Below are 19,226 nucleotides of genomic sequence, written 5' to 3'. Positions count from 1 at the left end.
GTTTTATGGTATATTTGTAAATTTCCTTGAGATGCATGCAAAAGGCAACTAATTAATTAAATCAATCAATTGCTCTCCTACAGTGCGTTATCTCCTGAGCCTGTTTAGCTTCACAGGAATCCACCCTCATCTGGCAGATGCAGAAACTGTGACATAATGAGATGAAAATTGGCCATCTTGTGCAGTGTAAATCAGTAGCAGCTAGATTAGTTAAAGATCATGCGGGATGAAATGGGTAATTCAAAATATCACACAATAAGCTTGCATTAATATCAATGGGTGGTATATTATTAAATGTGGTATCCAGTGGTGGACCTGAGCGGGAGGCAGTTTATGGTATGTTCCTCTCCTCTTCGAATCTCTTCCAGAGCAGGGATTTTTGTGTGTTTCAGCATGTGTGTATGTTACTGATAGTGTAGGAGGCTCCTGTAGGGAGAGCGAGGATCGTTGAAAATTGCCTCCCTCTCTCTTCCACTGATGGATATCTTTGTTGGAGGAATCCTCTGGGTGGTACAAGGAGACTTTGTATGTTTGCACTTTCTGTGTTGGCTGAATTAATGATGTCTCAATGTGTTTTTATTCCTGTCGCTCTTTGCTATGCTTAGTCTTTGCCTTGGGATTTATGGGAGGTAAGATTTCTATTAATATAGCTTTCAGTGCAATAAATTCTACCATGTGCTGCTTGGCATGTGTGAGTATTTCCTTCTGTCACTATCAAGCAAAGATGATTATTCTTGTCTTGACCTTCTGTTCCCATCCTCTTCAGCGCTGTGAACTAAAGTGGTGTGGTACAGTTGCAACCTCTTCTGCCCTGTCACGCTGAGTAGAAGTCTCCAACCCCTGTGCTTTGATATTGCATATTATTAATGGCATTGGCTGAAGCACAAACCTTCTTGCTGCGATAATTGTAGACCTTACTGCTACTTTTTACCGTGTCAAAAACCAAACCCCTGCATGCCATTTCCTACCTCTCAATTGTGTAGTATGCATACTTCTCAACTACAATCAAACAATTCCTTATTCTATACAGATATTTAGTATAATGCTGTGCTTGCTGATTTGCTGCCATGGTTCGCTAATAACAGAGATTGGAAATCTCTCCAGTACTGCTGGAGAAATGAGCCTTTCCTCCTTTCTTATTATGCTGCCAGATATTACCCTGGGATAAATCAGTTTAAAAAGAGGCCTGCCAATGGCTTGTAGTTTCCAGACTTTCTTCATAACATTTTGGGCATGTTGAGATACATAGCTTTGCTTGATCTCCACCTGCTAGCAAGTAACCTTTGTTCATTGCTTTTGTGCCTTTCTTGTTGTCTTGATTAATTCTGTATCTTCGCAGGAGGATACTTCTTACGTTCTAAGTTAAAATTTAAGTTTACTCATTTGGCTTACTTATATCTGTCATCAGATGTCTTTTGAGGTGCGATTGGCCTTTAAAAATAATTGGCCCACACTGGTTTCCCCTTGTAAATTCCTCACAATGGCCTTGTCTCAATGACCCCCTTGTCTCACTATTACTTCTTCCTAAGCATTTTCTCTGCTGCTTTCCCTCCTCCCTTTCCTCCTCATGTAAAGTTTTAGTGAATAGATTGTGACCTCAGGATAGGTAGTCATTAGATTTAGATCAACCACTCCAGAAAAATGGTGCAGTATGGAAACAAGCATCATATTTCTTCAAACAAATTTGTATGAATCTCCCCACTTTCCATTACTTTCCTTGCTATTTTTCCTCATTGAAAATATATATTATCACACAGCAGGGTTTAATTGGACCAAAACCTATAGCAGTCCAGTGATTAAAGAATTGCTAGCTCAATCACCAGATTATCTGATTTAAATCTAAACATCATTGAGTACTGCATTACCAAAACTTCAGTGTCGGGAAGTGCAAGTTGACTCATTTCATTCTGTATAAAAGCAACACAGAGAAGCTAGATAGCCCCCCAAATAAAGAAGTATGACTTAGTTAAAATTACTCAACAGAAGTTCTGGTTACTGATTCAGTAGCTTGCAGCCCTAGTTGAAAAGCTTATTAAGCCCCACAGAAGGCATTGTTGTTCAAAATGTACTGTCAATAAAGCCAACCATTAAAAACAGGAAGTGAGAAAAAGAATTGTAAGCTACTTGTGTGGGGTACTGTGGTCTGGCACCTTTCTGTGCAGTTGAGAGCGGCCCAGTCAGATGAGAGATTGCAGTGGACTCGCCATGTAGCTGTGCTTCAGCAACTGTGGTTGTTGAATGGAAAGCCAGTATGCTGTGGTCTCTCTTGCACAGTCATAGTGTATGTGCAACCACTCCAGAAAAATGGTGCAATGTGGAAACAAGCACCATATTTCTTCAAACAAATATGATCTACATTATGCCAGCTTTAGTTGTGATATAGGATGTTAAGTACCTACCCCAGGCACCCCCAAACTTCGGCCCTCCAGATGTTTTGGACTACAATTCCCATCTTCCCCGACCACTGGTCCTGTTAGCTAGGGATCATGGGATTTGTAGGCCAAAACATCTGGAGGGCCGCAGTTTAGGGATGCCTGACCTACCCTAAAGTAGATAGAGATTATGAACCACCAATGTTTTGCCTTCTCTCTGAACTGCAACATTTAACCTAAGATGTCTCCTGCAGTTATTTGCTCTGCTTGCTTTTGTGATATCCTTGTGTCATGCTGATGGCGTGCTTCTATAGTTATTGCTGAAACCATTATTGGCTGAACAATTCATTAATTTCAGATTCAAAATATAGATGTTTTTAAGTGGAACCGTTCTCCATGAAAGGTCATTTAATCCATGCTGATATTATCACTGTATGTAGTTTGCTTCTTATCAGGAACTACCTTTAAGTCTATCTAGCAGTGTTTTGTTGCTAGTTAAGCATTTGCCTAAAAATAAACACATTTAGTGGTCATTCCTTCTTCAAACCCCTGCTCCAACCCTCTGCCAGCAGTGGTTATTCCTTTAATATATTCTTTTAAGAACATAATCACTTCCTTCTGTGTTATGGAATTAAATCTACTGAGATGTTCAATTCAGTGACAAAATTCAAACTGTGGCCCCATTCCCATCTTCTGCAGCAGAGAAGGTGTCACTGAGACAGCACAGTGCTGCCTTTTTGGATTTGGCAGGGCACAGAAGCAGTGAGGGAGAAAGCAAGAGGTACTCAATGATGTAGGAGGGTTTTTTGGAAATATCCAGGGATGCCTTGACAAGGCTAAACCAGGACAGCATCCTCTGGAGAACGGTGCTGGCTGATGCTGGCTGGAATTTGCTGCCAAGAAGTGTGGTGGAGTCTCCTCCTTTGGAGGTCTTTAAGCAGAGGCTTGACAGACATATGTCAAGAATGCTTTGATGGTGTTTCCTGCTTGGCAGGGGGTTGGACTGGATGGCCCTTGTGGTCTCTTCCAACTCTATGATTCTGTGATTCCAGGGCAGTTCTACTCGCACTGCCTGTAACCATGGAAGCTCCTTCTGCACCCTACCAACCCACTCCACCCCAAGGTGAACTACCCTGGTCAATAAATGGAGGCACTTTTGCTAGACCATTGGCTGCAGGGGTAATGTTGACACCACCTTCCCCCCAGGATCCACCCAAAATTATGGTGCTTTTGATTCTTACCTGTCTGTTCAACAGTTCTATTTACCCTGGGATTATTTCATTGTCTACTCTTGTCTTACTTCTCACTGCACTCTTCTCATTTTTGTATCTTCATGTAACCATGCCTACTGCTATCTCCTCCCATCTCTGTTTCTCTCTCCTACCTCCTTCAAATTCCGCCCATCAGCCGGAAAAGACTCCATCTAGCAGCGTTCAATCTATGGATCAGTTTCCGGCCGATAATCCTAGCAATAGTGCGTTCGAGGTGGACTGGCCTGACCAGCCCACTGAGACTAAGATCAGCCAAGTAAGTGAAAGTATTTGAAGTGGTCATACGTTTGAAGTTGTCTTGTTCTGGCTGGAGTGCTCTCATACAAGCCTTACTCAGTTGTTATTCTTTGGAATGCATTAGGCCAGGGCGAATTTATGGCCTCTTGCACCCAGCACTCTTCCAAAGGAATTAGAATTTACCTATTCCCTAGGCACGATGGTAAAGCACATCTCCTTAATCGTTTATCTGGACTGGGGGGGGGGATAGTGTGATCTAGTGACTAAAAGTAATAGCTTGGCACGGAAATTCTGGAATTATTTTATCATTGGATTTAGGAATTGGTGAGCAGCCGTGTACCCACAATAGAGATGCATTGCACCCCTTGAGTTTTTAAAGTTGAATGTTCAGAAAACATTGGAGGAGGGTTCTCTGAGTGTTCAACTTAGTATTTGAAGGGTTCAATGCCAGCCAACTTAGTATTTGAAGGGTTCGTTTGCCTTGCCCCCAAGGAAAATGAATTACTGTGGGGAAGTCAGAATGGGTATCAGGTGGTCGGAGAGTGATGTAGAGAAACACTCTTTTATTTTCTTTTGGAATGTTTACTGCTAAAATGCCTAATAAAAATGCTTCCGGTTTCTTTACAAATGTATGTTTTAGCATTTTACGAGTTCCTCGTAAATCATGTCCCAATTTTTTTAAAATTTGGGGACAAGTCCACCACTTGTGGAAAGCGGTTCCTACGTTTTCTTTACACCTCCAACACTTATTACTATTGGTTTTTTTTATTAATTTAACTAATTTGGATGGGGTCATGTACCATTTGTAGGTCATTTTCATAAAGTTTTCTTTAATCAGATAACACGCTTTAAATTTTAAATCTTTCCCCCCCACAAATCTTTCCATTTTTCCATTTCAATTGGGTAGCTGAAATCTTGAGCCCACTTCACCATCACTCAAATAATAATAATCTATATGTTTTTGATAATGTCTTCCTATTATTTAATATTAATTCTTTTTCTAGGTCTGAGATCTTTGTATCAAATCCATTTGTTTTTAAATCTAATTTAAATATTTAATTTAGGTGGTAACATTGTAGCCAGTTCATCCCTGTCTAAGTTCTTCATATCCTTTAAGTTTTAATTGGTTATTTTCTTCTTCTAATATTTCTTTATAGGTGAGCCAATTAATTTCCATGTTTTTTCTTTTTCACTGCTATTGCCCCTACTGGAGACAAGCATCAAGGGTTTTTTGGGTTCCAATATTTTTTTATTTCTTCCTCATACTGTAAAAAGCGATCTCCTTATTATATGGTTATGGAATCCTCTGTGCATTTTAACTTTGTCATATCCAAGATAACCATGCCAGCCAAACCTATTGTCCTGGCTTTCAATGTCTAATATATTGGTATTTTTTTTTTTTAGTATTATCCATTCTTTGAGTCATACTAAACATGCAGCCTCATAAAATAATTTAAGGTCTGGCAGCGCAAACCCTCCTCTGTCTTTTACTTCCGTTAACAGTTTAAACTTAATCCTTTGCTTTTTGCCCTGCCATATAAATCTAGCCAGGTCTAGGGGCAACTTCACCTTCTGTTGCATCCCTCTCTCTTTCATCTTGCTGCTTGTCTGTTTTAAGATAGCAGGAGCACAGAGTATGACCTGACACTGAGTGCGCTAGTCCAGAAGTCTTTCTAGCACTGTTTTGTTGCTAGTTAAGCATTTGCCATTGAGAGAGGGTATACTGTAGATCCAGCTCTATGTTTTGTACAACAGCAAAACAAGCTACCCTGGATGGGATTGTGTAACTCACCCACACCAAAAGACAATTCAATGAGACTTCGTTGAGCATTGTGCTGAGGGTATGTGTAGGGAATGAATATTCAATTGCACATCTGCATCAGTTGTGCACACAGAGGTTTACTCTACATGTTGATTTCCCATGCTATTTCCTCCTGAAGAGAGCCAGGGGTTGTGGATTGTGATAGATATTGTGACATGAAAGACCCATATATTGGTGGGATGGGAAAGCTATTTTAGAATATATGAATATTTTCAATATTCAAATATATTTAAAAGCAGAATCAAAGAGCCTGATATAAATGTAACAGATGCAGATATGGGCTGCCATAACTCAGAGAATCTGCTTTGCATGCAGAAGGTCTCAGATTCAATTCCCAGCATCTCCACCTAGACCAGTCAGGGTACACAATACTGAGCTGGATGGCTTCCTATATTCTGATATTTTCTCCAGCAAGGTGTTTGATCCAAAGACACAAAGAAGAGACAGGGGTTTTTTAATCTTTATAATATGACTTTTACAACAAAATAAGTTATACGGTTAGAGTCCAAATAAAAGGACATGAATATTTTATGACATATAAGAAATTACCCCAAACGTTATAAAATAAGATAAACCAAAATATCAGGTCAGCTTGTTAAGTCCATACTCCAATTCACCTCACAGTTTCAGGCTTTAATTTAGCTCACTATATAGATCATATTTTTATATCTATATTTATATCTATATATACAGTATCTACATATTTATCTGCCTGTCTGTATATATTTATACATATATATATTTATACATACATATACATATTTTCTGACTTGAAAGCCACAGCTTAAAAACAAACACATTAAGTGGCCATTCCTTCTTTAAAACCCTGCTCCCACCCTCTGCCAGCAATGGTAATTCCATATATAGGACGTAATCACTTCCTTCTGTGTTATGGAATTAAATCTACTGAGATGTTAAATTCAGTGACAAAATTCAAACTGTGGCCCCATTCCCATCTTCTGCAGCAAAGAAGGTGTCACTGAGACAGCACAGCACTGCCTTTTTGGATTTGGCAGAGCATAGAAGCAGTGAGGGAGAAAGCAAGAGGTACTTAATGGTGTAGGAGGGTTTTTTTGGAAATATCCAGGGATGCCTTGACAAGGCTAAACCAGGACAGCATCATCTGGAGAACGGTGCTGGCTGATGCTTGGCACTGGCAGTCTTGCAGGGCAGTTCTACTTGCACTGCCTGTAACCATGGAAGCTCCTTCTGCACCCTACCAACCCACTCCACCCCAAGGTGAACTACCCTGGTCAATAAATGGAGGCACTTTTGCCAGACCATTGGCTGCAGGGGTAATGTTGACACCACCTCCCCCCCCCGGATCCACCCAAAATTATGGCGCATTTGATTCTTACCTGTCTGTTCAACAGTTCTATTTACCCTGGGATTATTTCATTGTCTACTCTTGTCTTACTTCTCACTGCACTCTTCTCATTTTTGTATCTTCATGTAACCATGCCTACTGCTATCTCCTCCCATCTCTGTTTCTCTCTCCTACCTCCTTCAAATTCCGCCCATCAGCCGGAAAAGACTCCATCTAGCAGCGTTCAATCTATGGATCAGTTTCCGGCCGATAATCCTAGCAATAGTGCGTTCGAGGTGGACTGGCCTGACCAGCCCACTGAGACTAAGATCAGCCAAGTAAGTGAAAGTATTTGAAGTGGTCATACGTTTGAAGTTGTATTGTTCTGGCTGGAGTGCTCTCATACAAGCCTTACTCAGTTGTTATTCTTTGGAATGCATTAGGCCGGGGCAAATTTATGGCCTCTTGCACCCAGCACTCTTCCAAAGGAATTAGAATTTACCCATTTCCTAAGAATGATAGTAAAGCAGGATATAAATAATAAATTATTATAATATTATTAATGAGAAGGGGCAGGCAAGCAGAGGCTACAACCTCCCCTCCATCCAATCAAAGGCTTACCCAATGCCTACTCACCACTCTGATAATTTTATTCGCTTTCTGTTTTTAATTTAGGGAAGTTTTTTTAATATCTGATGTTTTATTGTGTTTTAATAGTCTGTTTGGGAGCCGCCCAGAGTGGCTGCGACAACCCAGTCAGATGGGCGGCATATAAATAATAGAATCATTATTAAGTTCAACAATTACTAATTTGTTCTAGAGAGATTTTCCTGCTATAAGTGTCAAATAAAGCAAGGCTTGCGATGTCCTGCTGCATGTGGGATGGGAGTGAGGGGAAGATCGTGAGAATTTTACCTAGGCATCATTTATCCTGCATTGCTGAGTTTCCTTGTTGTCAGAATGCATACTGGTTCCTTGTTTTAATGGAGTGCGGCCCAAAATTGTTTATACGAAGTGTGGAATATGTGTGTATTCTTTGGTATGATTCTTTTGAAGTCATTGGAATAAGCTGGTGTGCTTTTAGCGAGATTTCATTTTCTGCACACTGACAATAATGTTTATGCAAAATTAGAGCATTTATCACATAGCAAGTTTCATTCCTCCCCTACAAGGAAAAAAGACTGCATTTTCTGGGGCTTGGTAGTCTAGAAAAAAGAAAATTAATGGGGAACATTTTGCAAGGTGTGGAGAAGCAGGATAGAGAGTTCTCTCTCTCTCTCTCTCTCTCTCTCTCTCTCTCTCTCTCATATCATACTTGGGATAACTTGATGATGTTGATGGGCAGAAGCCTTGGGACAGGTGGAAAATTAACAATACAAATTATTATTATTATTAAATACTTATTCATATAAAACACCATTTATTTGATAAACCAATCAATTAAGACTAGTCCTTGATTGCTATATGTAACCTCCAGGTTTAGAGGTAGTGTATCTCTGAATATTAGCTACTGGGGAGCAACACTGGGAGGGGGCTAGGACCTGAATATAGGCTTCCCATATTGGCTAATGGGAAACAGGATGCCGACTAGATGGACCACTGGTCAGATCCAGGAGGGCTTTTCATATAGAAGCTAAACAGAAATAGTTGCAGTTTCAATGTAAAATAATAGTGATTACTAAAAAGGTTTTGGAATGCCCTTTTAATACTAGACTCTCTCAGTCTTGTGCATCAGAGGATGTCTATCCTGCATCATGTTGACTTTGTGTAGCATGTGGCTTTGTATGAGCACTTACAAAGTGTCCGTGTCTTCTTTGCTCCTATATATTCTAGTTCAATATACAGCCAGTTCCATTACCTTTGTGCCAGTTCCATTGTAGTGTTTCAACAAGAAGACTCTATAATGACTTCTCTGAAGAGGCCTATTAGGAATAGTGCCATCTTGGACAATGGCTAGTCAAGTTGTTTAGTGCAGAGATCCATACTGGAAACCTTTTGAGAGCAGTGCTTGAATGTGATTTTACTTATCCTAACTTGCCAATATGTAAGTTTCAATCAATGGTGGCAAGTGGTACCATAGATGTTCTTAAAGCCCTTGTAGACTAAAAGGAAATGTGATGAGTGTTCATTCATACACTGGGAGATAGAATGGGCAGCTTTGATGATGTGCATAATATTCCTTTCTGCATTACCTTACCCCCCCTTGTGCCACTGCCATTTCCCGCATACTCCACTATGTAGATAAATAATATACATTTGGGTCAGCATGAAAATGACAAGCCCAGAAGAAAGCCTTATCTATTTCACTAATGGCTAGTGGTTTTTATATTATTATTATTATTATTATTATTATTATTATTATTATTATTATGCTTAAAAGAATAATCATTATTGTGTATACCCCCATCGGTTTGCATATTTTATTCTTCTGAAGAAAAGAAATGTTGGTAACATCAACAAAGATTTCCCCGATCTTCTTAGTTTCCCCAGAGATGTGGGGAAGGGGGCAGCCATGGTGTGGCTGCCCGAAGTCATGGAAAAAAAGGAGGAAGGAAAAAATGTACTTCAGTTGCAAAGCTTCTGTTCATAGATTAAAGGGGGGGAAAGGCAGGAAGACAGAAATATGATTTGTATATCCACCATCCTTCAAGGCAATCATTTTTTGAAACTTCATGTAAATGCATTGAAAACTGCACTTCTATATTTAACAAATGAATGCAAATGGTAGGAGAGAAGCTAAAAAGCACTTTAAATAGCATTTTGGAACTGTTCACCTCAGTAGGTGAACCTTTCAGCAAATCGGGTCCTCTGTTCCATAGGCTCTGTTATCAATCTTTTTTCTGGTTTTAATCTCTGATAAATGTTTCTTAGGCTGCATTCACGTGGCAGTTTATTTTGTTTTCCTGACATCTTCCTAACATAATTTCTGCATTATATTGCAGCTTTCACACAAGGTTAAAGACACTTCCAGAAACAGAGCGGAATGTAGCGTGAGTTTAGTGCTCATTTCTGCGTTATTTGCAAATGGATTTTTCTTCTTCTAGAAATGAGTGCTAAACTTGTGTTATAGTCTGCTTTATTTCTGGAAACGGTTTTTTATGTCACCTGAAAGTTAAAATATATGGCAGAAATTAACAGGGAAACACGGGGAAAATATAATAAACTGCTGCGTGAATGCAGCCTTTCTGTAAGATTGAGATGCATGTAATCCCTATTGATTAGCTGCTGAGAGGTAGGAAATTGGATGGGTTCTCACTAGTCTCTTCTTCAGTGGCCAGGTGGTGGCAGTCTTTGATAGCACAGATTCTCACTATATGCTGCTAACTCTGCACAGCCTTATGTGGTATAATTGATCAGCAGGCTGTATGCCATCTTCATATCTGATCTGATGGTCTATTATTTTAACTGCTGCTGACTTAGAACACGGAACTTGGTGACCAGTTGACCCTGGTCCAAAAGACAGCTTCTGTTGTTCTTTGTTTTATAAGGGTCTGCTGTTATTAGGAAGCACACTGCCAGATTTCATCAGACTTTCCTTTCCTAGTCCTGCAAGCAGGAATTTTGTCAGCCTCGTTCAAATGTTTTACTCAAGGTGAAGTTTTTGAAGCTATGCAACTATGAAGAGATACAGCAGGTTTTCACAGCGATAAAAGAAACGCTAGAAGCTATGCAGTCATGCGGAAGATAGAACCTTCTGGGCACACTGTTGGCTTATGTGGCAAAAGGCAGGGTCAGCACTGGAAAACTTGAGAACAGGAGGTTGTTTTCAAATGTGAGGTTTTTAAATAGCTCTTGCCTCAAGCCGCTTTGTAATGCAAATGCAAAACCTTCAATAGCTGGAGCATTTTTATAACCCAGGTTAACGCAAATAGTGCAGGAAACACCTCAAAGGTGCGCCTCCTTTAAACTTCACTCATGAAAAGTATCTGAGATGGGTGGAGATTGACCCACGTAGCACAACCACAAAGACTTAATCAGCAGCTAATTTGATGAGCTCCAGGCTACATTCCAGCCCAGGGTCATTTGCTCTTCCTCAAAGTGATGCAGCTTAGATCTGTGCCAACACATGAACTTGGGATACCCAACAGTGCGGATGCTGCAGTCCAGCTAAGGACTCAAACTCCGCTCAGCACTGAGCTGCAGATGCTCAAAATTCCGGCAAGTCCTAAAGGTGTGGCAGGTCATGGTCTCCTGGGCATGCTGGGGTTCCAGGAGTTTAACTAGCTTTTGTGTTGCAGCCCACAGAAGCCGCTCCTGCTGGTGCTGAGGCAGCTGGCAAAGAAGCAGCAGCAGCTGGAGCTGAAGCAGCTAAAACCGAAACTGACTCAGGATCTGCCTCAGTAAGACCATAGGCAAGGGAGAGGGGTGGCGGCGGTGGGATCTCTTTCTCCCATGTTGCTGGCACACAATATATACGTAATCACTGTTTCACTCAACTCAGTCAGATGGGAACCCGTCAAAGCGACACTGTTGTAGCTTCTGTTCTTCACGTAGTACAGAATCCTTGATGGAGGGACCCAATTTGCTGGCTTGTGACTGTTGAACAAAGCCCTTTAATTATCTATAGGTGGTCTTCCAGAATAAAAACCTTCCCTTTGATGCAAACAGCTAAGCTTGTAGCTGCAGCACTTGCAAGTGGTCTGAGTCAGAAAGAATATCTCCACTGTTCTCCCCCAGTCCCAGTTAATCACCACCCTGGCTCTTTCATGTGGTCCAACAGCCTTTGTTGCTCTGACAGATCCCTCCAGGCAAATCACGAAGGCTAAAAGCACAGAACCCTTTCTCATTTTCCCTCCCTAAGTTTTAATTCCACTTTCTCACCATGTCTGGCTCTGCTAAGAAATTTGGCCAGAGGCATCAAATTTGTTGCTCTTACAAGGTCACTGAGTTGTTAGTTCTTGTGCATGAAAAGGATGCTGATGACGTAGAGGTCACAGGCCACCAAGAAGAAGACAGGTAGCAATTTCAGATCAAGGATTTTTTTTGGGGGGGGGGGGGAGATTTAGAAGAACTTCTGCCTCTTACTATGAACCTATATCTCCTCTCACCCTTGTGACAGACACCTGCTGTGTGTTCCATAATCTTTATACCACCCTGATTTTCCCTCGTAATATTTGCCACTGTCTTTGATTCCCTTTTAAAAATTCCCATCCTGTCATGAGTCATTCTCTTAATCTTAATGACTACTCTGGGCCATAAATTGTAACATCCACGTGGTGGTGGAAAAACACACAACACATTGGCATTAAATTTTTGAATAATGGATTTGTGTCTAGCTATTATTTTGGGGTGAACCAGTTTAGTGCAGTGGGGTCTCATTTTGCCAAGTGCCTTGTTTCAAGTGTTCCTTGTTGTGTCTTCTTTGCCTCCCTTCACTGCTATGCTTAGAGCTCTCTGCCTGCTGTAGTTGTGGAGACCTTCCCAGCCACAGTCAATGGAACAGTTGAAAGTGGAGCTGCTTCCGAAAGGGCTGACATGCCACCAGGTTTCCTCTTTAAGGTGAGTGTGAGGAAGAACATTTACCTCAGCCGGGCACACATTCCACACAGATGTGCATTAAAATGAATTTGTGTTTCCTTGTCAGTTAAGAGTAAGGGCAAGCCAAAGGGAAGAGACCGCATCAAGCATCATTTAGTACATCAGGAGACCTTGTGCATGCTGCTTGGGTGGCTTCCGACAAGTTAGGATCTGTTGTTTTCTCAATGTTAGTTAAAAACTTAGCCTTCTAAATAGTAGCAAAGACGACTGTCACAAAAGATACATGAGCTGGACCATTTCTGCCCCCTTATAATTCAAGCGCTGTCCCAGGCATCTCTTTTTCTGACTTATTTGTCGAAATAACCAAAAGAAAACAACCAGTTGTGTCTCCCCTCCTTCATACCCTTTGGAGAAAATCATCCTACCATAGAGCTTCTCTGGTTCAAATTTATTTTATTTTGATTTATTAAATGTCTATAATGTCATTCGTTTAAGGATCACAGTGGGGTTTACAATATAAAAACACAGAAATATATTCAAACATATTCAAACAAAACAATAACTTTGCAGGACAAGAGGAGGTGGGATAACGGATAGATAATCATGTTCTCACTTGTTGGTTTGGGTAAAAGTGGGCAGGAGCTGCATGCATCACCCCTTCTTCATGAAATGGAGCAAGCTCTCTCCCTTCACTGGAGTCATCATTTCTTTGCAGGCACAAGCCATGCATGACTATGCAGCCACTGACAGTGATGAGCTACAACTGAAGGCTGGAGATGTTGTCCTGGTGATTCCATTTGACAACCCAGAGGAGCAGGTAAGGAGAGTATGTAGGATATATCATCTTCTTTTTTGCTTCACACACCCAGTGTCATATAGTATGTAGAACACTGGATCTGAACCAGAAATACCTTGTCTGAAAATCCTGTTCTCCTGTGTGTGTGGCCATCAAACAGCCAGCAGATGAATGGAGATGATGTCTTGCAAAAGCAGAATCTCTGAAGTAACTGTCTGCTTGATTCTTTGAAATGATTAGTATAGAGCAGGCGTGGCCAACCTGCCGCCCACAAGCCAGATGAAGCCTACAAAGCTGTCTGAAGGGCCCTGCTAGCTCCTTACAAAGGCACTTCTTCCTTACTTTTCAAACATCTCCTTTCACTCTGATTGGCTCCAATCAGCACAAAGGGTGAGAAGACTTCTTCTCAGTGGCTAAATCATGTTGTGATTGGGTGGCTCCTGGGTGCTGGAGAGTGGAACCCTGCTGCAGAAATAGTAGTGGGTCTTCAATCCCCCGCAACTCTATGTGCCTCTTGTGTGTCACCATCGCTAGCAGATCAGAGTGCTCTAGAAACTGGAAGCATTCAATCCTGTTTCTTGAGTGCCTTATGCAAACAATGGGCATTTTCTTATGCAAGGCCTCAATATCCTTTAGATACTCTTGATGCGAGAGCCACTTTATACCTCATGAGTGGAAATGACCAATATATAATCATATTCAGTTTTTCATAATAACAGCTTCCTAGGAGATGCCATTGTGTTGAGAGAGAGAGAGTTTTAGTTTGTTCATAGACAAGCTCTCTTCCTAAAGTGATAATGGATCAGATATATCTCTTCTTAGCAAATAGCACCTTTAAAAATAAATGTCTTCTCTTCTCTATTGTAGTTAGCTCCTAAGTGACTCTAGAGCAGGCGTGGGGAACTAGATTCAGGCAGCAGGCTGGATCCCTAATTCCCCCATCCCCTGTGAGTCAACGTTGACAGGTGGGCAGGACCTTACATGTGCAGCTAAGTACCTCCATCTTCAGATAAGGCTTGAATTTTTCAAATGCAGATTTCAAGACAGGCAAAAAACCAAAATCAGTGCAGCTTAGGAAACATAATGGGTCATATCAAGCTCTGCTGTTCTGCTCACGCAACAGACCTTTGCTTGAACACTCCTTGTGCACCATTGAGTCTACTCCAGAGAATTGTGGGAACCTCCAGAGCAGATTTTGGGTGCTCCTAGAGGGAAAAGGAAGTCCTGTTGCATTAGCAGAACTCTGCTTGCACAGCATTGGATGCAGCCCAATGTATCCAGAAACAATAACAGAATCTTATAGCGCCTTAAAGACTAGCAAATGTATCGTGCTGTTACCTTTCATGACCCAGAGTTCACTTCTTCAGATGCATGGAGTGTTGTCCTCCCCATGAGGAGGAAAATTGAAAAGTTCAGTGAAAGCTCAAATGTATGCAAAAGAAGCACAGTGATTCTTCCGAACCACAATAATAGATGACAACAAATTTATCACCAATAAATAACTGATTGCCTGATTTGCTCAAGGTTGTGATCAGTGACCTAAGAGTCCTAGGCTGCCCTCCTGCTTGTTTTTCACTCTGTACAAACCTTTGTCTGCCTTTCCTTTTCTCTCCCTGGCAGGATGAAGGATGGCTGATGGGTGTGAAAGAATCCGATTGGCTTCAGCACAAAGAACTTGACCAATGCCGAGGAGTTTTCCCAGAGAATTTCACTGAGCGGGTGCAGTGAGGTCCTGAGGCTTTCTAGGTGGCTTCTCTGCATTGAGAAAGCAGAGGTGTTTCCTCTCCCCCCTCTTGCCCTGGGGAAAGTCTAAAAGTAATAGAGAGATTTTAAAGGAAGAGAAGCCTAAAGGTTGGATTCTTCACAGAAAACAAGCTTTTAGAAGTACATTGAAAAAGTGTTGTTATCAAATATATAGGTAATAAAGAAAGACAGGTTGAAAAACAACAACAACTTTCCCCCTTTTAATTTGAACAGTGTTGGTGTTCAGGAGGTTTGCCACCAAAGTGGCTGCATCATTTTGTGTGAGTTGGACTTAGGGTAACTCCAGCATCATAAGCCTCAAAATACTAACTGCCCCATTACTCTGAAATGACATACTCTTACGTTTACCTTGTGGGAAGGTGCAGTCAACCTGTCTTGTGTCTGAGGCTGCTTATATGGCGTCCCCTAGATTTCAGACCCTGCACATTATTCACACCTGCTGCCATAAATAAGCCCAATGCCTGTCATGCTGTTGAAAAGAAATATTTAGTGTACAGTGTTCACAAATTATGATTATATATGTGTGTTTGCGTGCGTGCGTGTGTTTGTTCCTGCTTGGGGGGGGGGGTGCAACAAGAACTGTGATTTTCTACATATAATGCAAACAAAATTACCTGCAGATGCACATCAGAATGAAAAAGGAGGAAGTGGCGCCTGATCCAAAGCTCCTTCAAATATGTGTTTTGATACAGTATATTGGCACTTCCTTTTCTTTGTCCTTTAAAAAAGATACTGTAAAAGTGTAAACATGACTTCATTTGATTATTATTATTAAAAAAACCAATCTGTTGCTGTTTTGTTAAACTGATTTTGGAATGGGCATCTAAAATCATTTTACTGCATTTGAAAGGCTAGGGTGGAGAGAGAGAGAGCGCGCAGTAAAATACTAAGATGGGGAAAAACATTTACAGTTTTTGTTACTTCCATATTTTGGAGAACTCTGCAGGCAACCGGATGTCCCCCCCCCCCCAATTCATTTGTTTTATCTCATCTGCAGTTTGTGAATAGCCTGAACAGCTTGAACTTAGACGTTTTGAGCAGCTGCAGCTGTGTGTAGTAACTTGCACTGATGTCTGCCCTATGCTTGACAAATCCAAGTTGCTGCTCCATTATTAGAAGTTAATACCAGTCCATACAGTTGTACCAGTGTGGCTGGCTCTGGAGAAGGGAGCCCTTCTGGGCAGCCACAAATATAAAGAAGGTCCAGTGCTACACCTGCCATGCCTGTGCTGTGCCCTAGCAATCTTGACCCTGGAGGCAAGTAACACCCCCTTGTGCTGTTGCAGCCTCCTACACTTCTTTCAGGATCATTGTTTGTGGAAAGCAAATTGCTGGCACAGCAGTTACTGCACTCCACCCATCCTAAACCTTTATTTCCTGGTGCAGTGCCTCATAGGATTAAGGTGGGGAAAAATATATATATTAATGCATGATTTTTTTAATTAAAAAAACCAACCAAACACAGTGGATTGAACTTTCCTATTTTTAAACCTTTGCAACATAACCTGCCAGTATGGTACTTTTCCAGCTTTTACGGTATTTTAAGAAACCCTGTTGTTCCTCAGAAGGCTGCCATGAGCTTTTCAGGGGGAAGGCCTATAACAAGAGGGACAACGTCAGCTTGCCCACAATTACAGTGTGGAGCTAGGTGTTGTCTAGGGTGAACTCTCAGTTCATGCCAGGCCAAGTGCACTGTTGAATTGGATGTGCACCCTAGAACGTGCCCTGGACTCCCCCCCCTTTTTTGCAAGGCCACAGGCTTACAGAGAATACATGCAGGGGTAGCCGAATCAAGGTAGAAAAAGTTTCTGCATGGTAGAAAGTTGGAAAACCACTCCTGCCATTTATACAGTTGACCTCATATTGCCTCCATTGCTCCTGTTTTGTTTTGTTCTGTTTTGTTTTGTTATGTGTATTGCTAAGTTGCCAAGCAGTTTTTATTGTTAACAGTGCTCTAAGTATTTGTGGCAACAAGTTGGTTTTCTCCCGACACAACTGAATCCTGCCGTGTTACTTGAATAGCTGACACAGTTATGGAGCTCTTCACATCCTTTTATGGCTGGGTTCATTTACTTTTATTTTTTCCTATTTTATTTCTTATTTGCCTTGAAGGGATTGCTTTAGAACAGGCTACCTCCTCCTGCACTGGAATACATTGGAATCTGTTGTATTGACTAATCTTATAAAGGATAAACTGCTTTTAGCAAAGCATGGTATGCTAAGTTACACTACTAAAAATAATAATAATTAAAAGTAAAAAAAATAATCAGACGAGCTTAGTTTATATAATCAGAGGGTGTGAGAGAGAATTCAGGTGCAAAGCTGGGGATTTTCTTTCACCCAGTGAAAAGTGAATGGTCCAATTTTGCATTGTGGATATAAATCATTATCCAGAATTGCTGCACAGCCAAGAGTGCACACAAAAAAACCCAAGGATATGGGGAAAGCGTGTGTGTGTGTGTGTGTGTGTGTGTGTGGATTGTAGATTAGTTACAACTGCATATGCAGTTACAACCACTTTATCTGTGTCTCATGGAATTATGAATCTTATTTTATTGGCTTAGTGGGTCTTAACCCTCCACCCCAACACATTCTAGATTTTGTGATGCTCCCTTCCTTCAGCCAAAGTTGCATTGTTTAAATTCCTCTGTATTCCAGAGCTGTTGTCTGTTAAAACTAGCCCACCACAAGGTTGTACGTTGCTGTGTTGTTGATGGTTGCAGTAGCATATCCCAATTCTTGCATCATTTACAGCCTCTCCTAAAAAAAACCCACCTCTATATTTTTATGCATTTGTAAAACAAGTTGTCCTCCTTTGAAGGGCAATATTGGAAGGCATATCTAAAGGAATATCAATTTTAAAAATACATTTATCCTGTAAGGAAGGTCTCATTGTAAAATCTATTTTTATGAAGAAACAAGGTGGGGAAACCCCAACCCTGTGGATTTTATTTTAATATAATTGCCACATTCATGGTGTGACATTTAGGCTGTGATCCTGTACTCACTTACCTGGAAGTAAGCCTCATTGAATTCAATGGAACCTACTTTTAAGTAAACGTGTAGGGTTATACTGCTAAACTGCTTCTGTAGCTGCTAGTGCATAGGTATTTGTGTAGACTTCTAATTGTCTCTTTTTGTTTGGTCTTTGTATTTTGATTTTTCAGGCAAGTGTTGCAAAAACGTTGTGGAAAAACAGCCATCCAGTACTGTATTATGTCTTTACTGATGCTTTATTCTGAAGCTGTACAAAATGGTATAGCTCTTAGCCTTTAATAGAACGGTTGATAAGCTTGTAGTTTTCAGGTCTTATTAAATTTTCTTCAGTTGCTGCAACAGGGAAAGGGGTCTGTCTCACTGATCACTATTTGCTCCTGAAGAAATCTGCTCAATAAAGGGGGAGTTATTCAGCTAAACAAAAAGCCAACCATATGGCCTGGATCTTCTATAAGATGTACTGTACACACAATGCTCAGCAATGTTACTAAATGGTCATGGACAGCACATACCCTGAAAGAAAAGGCAATGGATTTGCCCAGTGTAGACAGGCAACTAGTGAATGACTCATTCGTTTTAAAGATTGGGGAAAACTAGACAAATCCTGACTGTTCAAAAATATCTGCAGATTGTTGTTTAGTCGTTTAGTCGTGTCCGACTCTTCGTGACCCCATGGACCATAGCACGCCAGGCACTCCTGTCTGCAGATAGGGTATATCTAAAATTTATATTGGATTGCATCCAATAAAGTTGTCCCATTGGTGCAAGGGTTGCTCCTTGAGCAGTGGAACATCTCCGCCCTCTCTTTCAGCACAACTTCAGATCTGCTCCAGAGGGTTGAGGGGAAACCCCAGAACAAGGTTTTTTTTTTTTTTTTTGCAGAGGGGGAAGGAAGCCCCATTGCTCTTCTGACACTCTTTATACCAACTGGGCAACTTCATTGGAGATAACCCATAGGTTTCATATCAGTAAAATTGTTATAGCCTGCCCAAACCATCCAAAATACATAATTTCTTGAGGATGCTGCAAATTTTGTTTGAGAGATTCCTAGTGCCCTCCCTCCAGAACTATGGGCCCTACAATTCCCTAGAGAGAAGGAATTCCTATTAAACTGGTCTAAGGGACTCTGTAGTGTAGTGTAAATATGCCCTAGGAAGATGACAGTTCATGGGCTACTTCCAAA

General features: G+C 41.0%; 1 protein-coding gene across 33 annotated transcripts in view; it reads left to right on the top strand.

Annotated features, from left to right (window-relative positions):
* BIN1 (bridging integrator 1) overlaps positions 1-18,390 on the top strand; it is a 121,087-nt gene extending 102,697 nt beyond the window's left edge. For 15 of the 33 annotated variants that reach the window (XM_035128517.3, XM_088662585.1, XM_088662548.1 and 12 more), the window contains 4 exons: positions 11,247-11,348; positions 12,397-12,507; positions 13,202-13,303; positions 14,903-18,390. In XM_035128517.3, coding sequence (XP_034984408.1) covers positions 11,247-11,348; positions 12,397-12,507; positions 13,202-13,303; positions 14,903-15,010 — 423 coding nt within the window. In that variant the 3' untranslated portion in view covers positions 15,011-18,390. Of the gene's footprint in view, positions 1-3,779; positions 3,900-7,226; positions 7,347-11,246; positions 11,349-12,396; positions 12,508-13,201; positions 13,313-14,902 lie in introns of all 33 variants that reach the window. The other 18 variants (XM_088662541.1, XM_088662448.1, XM_088662503.1 and 15 more) reach the window with 3 other exon arrangements.
* Positions 18,391-19,226: the final 836 nt, after the last annotated feature.

This window comes from Zootoca vivipara, chromosome 1 (genome assembly GCF_965207765.1).
Source record: "Zootoca vivipara chromosome 1, rZooViv2.hap1.1, whole genome shotgun sequence".
NCBI classification, from domain to species: domain Eukaryota; kingdom Metazoa; phylum Chordata; class Lepidosauria; order Squamata; family Lacertidae; genus Zootoca; species Zootoca vivipara.
The sequence above is the reverse complement of the archived record's forward strand: the minus strand, read 5'-3'. Positions and strand labels throughout refer to the sequence as shown.